Raw genomic sequence first — 5,776 nt, forward strand, 5'->3', positions numbered from 1 at the left:
CAGGTGGATGAAAATTACCATATTGACAAATTAATTTGATTTGATTGTATTCTATTTTTTGCTACACAAGGAAGAAGAAGAATCCATGAAAAGAGGAAATCTTTCAAGTGGAGAGAATATGGTAGATCGTCAGCATCATTCACATGGTAAATTGGTAAAGTGGTTCAATTATTTCATCATTGGGAAGGAGATAGTGTAAAACAAGAATTTCTTTTTGTTTCCCTCATGCTCTACCATTCTTACCAAATCTCTTCTTTTGGGAAAACCTTGTCCCTACTAGTGATTATGTTTTTTTATTAATGTTATGTTTCATTAAAATCTTACAAAAACACGATATTTTTTCTAAGAGATAGATTCTTTTGTTAGATCACACTTCTGCATATAAAGACATGGAAGCAATCATTCTAAACAATATAATATCTACTGTACAATAAGTATGACATCATCATGCATGCTATTGAATCTCAACCAATCAACACAACCAGCTTTATTTTTTTTATTTTTTTTACTATATGCTTAGTATTTATTTATATGAATAGATTTTAAATATATTAAGCTTGATGAAACCTACGAAGACTTACCCAAAAGGCAACATGAAGTGTCAAATCCAAGAATAATAAGTCATATTGTGAAACATAACTAGTCAAGTCCTAACAGAAACTTTACATCAAATGGAAGCGAATTTGAAAAACACAGACACACACAATTATTTATTTATTTATTTATGCCAGCTTGCGCTTCACTATGTACAAGAGACAAATTGTCCTTATTTTATACATCTCTTTATCATAATATTTGATTATTTCAACATCAAAAACAGTATAAAATTATACTAATACGTTATTTAATGTGTCTAATATCAACTTTAAAAAATATTCTAAGGTGAAAAATATTACTCAAATTTATCATTTTTCCTCTAATTTGTCTAACACATTTTTTCTCTTTATTTATTACTATATACACCACTAAAAACTCAATATTTCACTTAATATTAGTGGTAACAATAAATAAATAAATAAAAGTACAACATTATTTTGTTAGCTGTTTTTTTAGCCATTTCCTTCTTTTATTGTATCAGTTTCCACCACAGTTTCTTTTTTAACTTTTACTATTAATTTAAGTATTTTTCATACATTTTCTTATAGCATATATTTCACATTTTAAAAATTAAAACTAGTATAAATAAATAAATAAATAAAATTATTTTACCATTATCAAGTTTTTTTATAGAAAAGTATATATTATACAAGAGAGTACAGTGATTATTCAAACTAGTTAATCAAATAACATATTATTCTTATCAAATATTAATATATTTAACTTTACAACTGATATAAAATTTAAGAAATATATTAAATAGTATATAATGTACAAAATAATAAATTGTACAAATAAAGAAAATATCACCTTAAAAACTGAATGTGACATGGTTATTTAAAAAAAAAATCGAAATAAATATTGTCTAAATTTAAGATTTTTTATTACATCTAATATTATTTTAATAATAGTAACACTTACTATAATATATGAAATAGTACTACATAGATATAGATAAGTGACAAATACGTGGTTCACAACCGTTGACCTTTTATTATCTATAAATAATGCCATAGTGTCAATAGAATGCAATAAAAAAAAAGGGATATGTGAAATGAAACCATGTATAGTTAAATGTCTTAGTAGCACAGATACCATAAAAAAGATGAGAGGCCATTCATGAGGAGGAAAGAGGATTCTGCATCATCAGAAATCAGAATGTTCAGAAACCATAGTCTTTATTTTTGTTTTAATTTTCCTTTGATCTAACAAACTTCTCTTGTACTCTTAGGATAAAAACGCAGTGTTTCTTATATTCCTGCATGTGCATTTAATATATCCAAACACACTATTGATAAGTAATATTTCCCGTTTTAAATTCAACGTCACGTCTATGCAAATTTAAATTGTAATGGAATTTTTACAGTATCAGCACATGGGAAGAGAGATATATATCTTTCACATATTAAAATTCAATGAATACTTACTCTTGCATGGTTAGAATACAAGTTTTGATTAGTCCAAATATCTAAAATTATATAAATATCAAAACCGTGTTTTAAGTTCAATTTCAAACCAGCTAGCAAGCACAAAGGTAAACAGAGAAAAGTTAAAACTAGCTAGAGCTAGCTTCTAAATTCATAACCAATTAGAAATGAATATATTTATATATTCTATATATCTATTTAAAAATACTAATAGAGGGAAAATTTATGCCTTTTCTAAATTATCTATATTAACTATTTATTCAATTTTATTACCGTTAACACAAACACAAAGTTGAGAGTAATGCACATTATAAGAATAAGATGCTATAATTAAAAAATAATAAATTAACATTTTACATAAAAAATTGTTAATATTTTTGACAATATTTTTGTGAAATTGAAAATATGACAATATTTGATATAGGACTGAAGAAGTAAATTCAAACTATTCTTTTTTAATCGTCAATATGTTGAATGACCTTTATTTCTTATAGATATGTATAATCCAACATGAAAAGAATTACAATTTTGTATAAAATAATGCAAGTAATGAATCAAAAGAAGACACACACTAGACTAATTAAATTAAACTACATTAAATAATAGAATAATATAGAAATCCATTATAAAATACACATAGAAAGAAACAATAGCTTTGGCTAGCTAGTTTTTCAAGGAGAAAAATAAATATATTTTAAAACGAAACATTGACAATTTTTGCACAAAATTCAAACATCCTTAATATAATAATCTCTTTTTGTTCTAGTACTTGAATATGTGTGTGAAATTTACCTCTACTTCTAGGCCACAACACAACAACAATGTCCTCAAATGATTGAAACACAAAGAGTGGTGAAAGAGAAGTATATATATGTGGGATAATATATACGCCATGATCCCCATAATAACTACTCTTTCTTCTCAATTTTTGTTTTCAAGATCTTGGACGAGAGAAGAATTGCGTACCACTCGCCGCCATGAAGGCGTTCATAGGAGCCGAATACAAGGAAGAAGGATCAACAAGTGCTCCGGAAGAAACAACAGTGGTATCAGAGTCGGCGATCAGGTTCAACGGTTGAGCAACGGGAAGAGCGCCCCCGGAGGTTTCGCCAATCATGTAATTAGTATTATTATAAGTATTGTTATTGTTGTTGATAGTGTTTTCAGGACCAAAATCATAGAGAATTCCTTTGAACAAATGTCCTCCAATGTTGACAGCCGTTTGATATGCAAACCTTTCATCTGCTTCGTCAATTGAGCTAACCCTTACACACCTGAACTCAGCCGGTGAACTTACTATAGCAGGAAAATTTGCTTCCTCTAACCCTTTTTTTTAACAAAACAAAAAGCCATCAGACATATACATAGATATTATAATATTAACGTGTTAACAACAGAATGAATGCAAAATTACTTTACATATTTAGCAAAACAATATTCTAGAATAATCTAAACACAGAATTAGAAAATCACATACTAGTAGTAATAGCTAGTAGTGGAGTGAGGTGAAAGAAAGATAGAAAGAAAGAGGGAATGTGCTAAGAAAGAGGAAGAAATTGAAACAGTTTCTTTCTTGGTCAGGGCTACTAAATAACAGTATTGTTTTTCGAAAAAGAAAAAGGGTTTGAAAGAAATAAAATAATAGATATGAAAATAGGGTGAGATTTGGGTTGAACACGCAATCGATACGGTAGGATTGTTAGCAGATATACTTCCAAAACTTTGTCTTGAGTATTTCACTATCTTTTCAGAGAATTCCTCTATAAACCAAAAGATTCTCTCTTTGCTTTCGCTTTCCTTTATTTCACCACTCACTCTCTTAACAACAACACTGAAAAGAGTCAATCACGGAAACTGCTAGTGCTTCTGATTAACACACCTTACACCTATGTCATATATGTTCAGTAATGACGGAGTAGAACAAAAACAAAAACAAAACAAAACAATAATACTACAATAATAATATAATAATAATAATAATAATGTTACCTGATGGAAAATTACGAGTGGAAACAAGAGCGTTGGAGTCTCTTGGGCGTTTAGAAATGTCTCGTTGTAAAGATGAAGAAGATGATAACTGCTGTTGTCTTTCCCGGCGTCTTGAAGCAGGGACCCAAGTGCTTTTTACATGAGTTTGGCACTGAAATCCACGACTCTTGCAACAAGTTCTACATCTCATGTGAGGACAATCTTTCTTGGCTTGGTTACCACAATCTTGACAGCTTATCCCTTCACCACCACCACCACCACCACCGGATGAAGAAGACCTCATCCCCATATTCAACGTCTGATGTTGTTGATCATCCGACGAAACCCTACTCGGTCCCACTCCTAATCCATACAGATCTCGCGAGAAAAACGGCCGTGCAGCATGTGCTGCTATAACACCTTCTTCACCTTGTTGATCATGTTGTTGTTGTTGATGATGATGATGCTGTTGGTGTTGTTGGTGCTGGTGCTGGTGTTGGTGCTGGTTCCATAGTTCTAAATTTCCTCTATAAGATGAAACATCATCGTTTTTGTTGTACCAGAAAAGAGTCTCTTGAGGAGGAATCTGACCTGGTTGATGTTGTTGTTGTTGTGATGCTCCACCTTCTTGGTTGTTTCCTCTTCCTCCTCCTAGTGAGAACAAACCAGCCATTGTCTTGTTGAAAGCTTTAACCCTAATAATAACCTCACGTCTTGTTTTAATTGAGACTCAAACTCAACAATTTCCATATCAAAAACCTAAATCGGTTTTGTATACTAGTATAGGGTATTGAGAAGAACATGAGAAATGGAGAAATAATAATGAGAAAAACGGTTGAGAGAATTGGGATTTGTAACTTTTTGGTTACTGTGTTAATGTTTGTGCGTCTCCAGAAAAATTACACAAAACACAGAACATGAAAACATAAGACTATGTCTCCTTGTTGTGGTTGGGAAAGGAGTAAATTGAAGTTAAGGAAAAGGAAGGACAGAACACACAGACGGCGGACGAAACAGTGTCGGACAGCGTTAATCGCGCTTTCAATTTCTCTAACTCAACAAGCTAAGCTTCTTCAAACTTTTCTTTCTCTAGTGTTTGTGTAAACCTTAACTTGTGTTTCTGTATAAAATATTTAATAAATATAATTAAATTAAATTAAATTTATTAATAATAATAGTAATAATAATAAAGGAGGAACAGTACCACAGTCTTTTACAGCTATCTCTGCACTGCAAACGCCGCCATGCCCCTCTCTTTCTCTCTGCAACACTCTGAAATTTCTCCTTCCTTTGATTTATTATTATTAAATTTTAATTATTTTTTTCTCTTTCTCTCACTATCTGGTTTTTTTTTCAGAGTTTATGAGAGCTCTTTTTTTGTTCTGACTACTTGCTCCTTTTGTGTCTGAATCCTCGTGTTTAGCTTCGCACAATGACAAAACCACTACACACATTAACTAACTAATTCTCTCTCTCTCTCTTCAACTATCTATGTTATGGGGTAAGATCGATCCATGGAATGAATGAATGAATGAATGTTGTTGTGTCATCATCCATCTCATATCTCAACGGCTGGTAGATGAAATTGTTAGGACAATTTAACGGTTGGATATTTGCCACGTGTCGGAACGAACAGCTTTCTCTGTCCCTCGTCCTTTGTACCGGAAAACCCGCTGCTTTTCGTGATACATTGCTCCTTTTCTGTTCACTAGTTTATGTTTTTTACTTCCATTCTATTTTTTCAATTTCAATATAATTTTCTAATAAAATAGAAATACTTTTTT

The 5,776-nt window shown here is 30.9% G+C and overlaps 1 protein-coding gene across 1 annotated transcript; it reads right to left on the reverse strand.

Moving 5' to 3' along the window:
* Positions 1-2,667: 2,667 nt before the first annotated feature.
* Positions 2,668-5,500, reverse strand: LOC127074632 (protein SHI RELATED SEQUENCE 1). Its single transcript, XM_051015966.1, has 3 exons — positions 5,197-5,500; positions 4,014-5,112; positions 2,668-3,350 (listed from the first exon to the last, which is right to left on the reverse strand). Exons 2-3 carry the CDS (start codon positions 4,663-4,665, stop codon positions 2,959-2,961), a joined length of 1,044 nt encoding a protein of 347 aa, XP_050871923.1. The 5' UTR covers positions 4,666-5,112; positions 5,197-5,500; the 3' UTR covers positions 2,668-2,958.
* Between the last annotated feature and the right edge of the window lie 276 nt (positions 5,501-5,776).

The sequence above is a fragment of the Lathyrus oleraceus genome, chromosome 4 (genome assembly GCF_024323335.1).
Source record: "Lathyrus oleraceus cultivar Zhongwan6 chromosome 4, CAAS_Psat_ZW6_1.0, whole genome shotgun sequence".
NCBI classification, from domain to species: Eukaryota; Viridiplantae; Streptophyta; class Magnoliopsida; order Fabales; family Fabaceae; genus Lathyrus; species Lathyrus oleraceus.

Excerpts from the sequence above, each read along its gene's own strand:
- LOC127074632 (XM_051015966.1), bottom strand. The coding sequence starts at position 4,665 with ATGGCTGGTTTGTTCTCACTAGGAGGAGGAAGAGGAAACAACCAAGAA. Across the intron at positions 3,351-4,013 it reads CACTCGTAATTTTCCATCAG|GGTTAGAGGAAGCAAATTTT; the intron begins GTAACATTATTA and ends GTTAAAAAAAAG.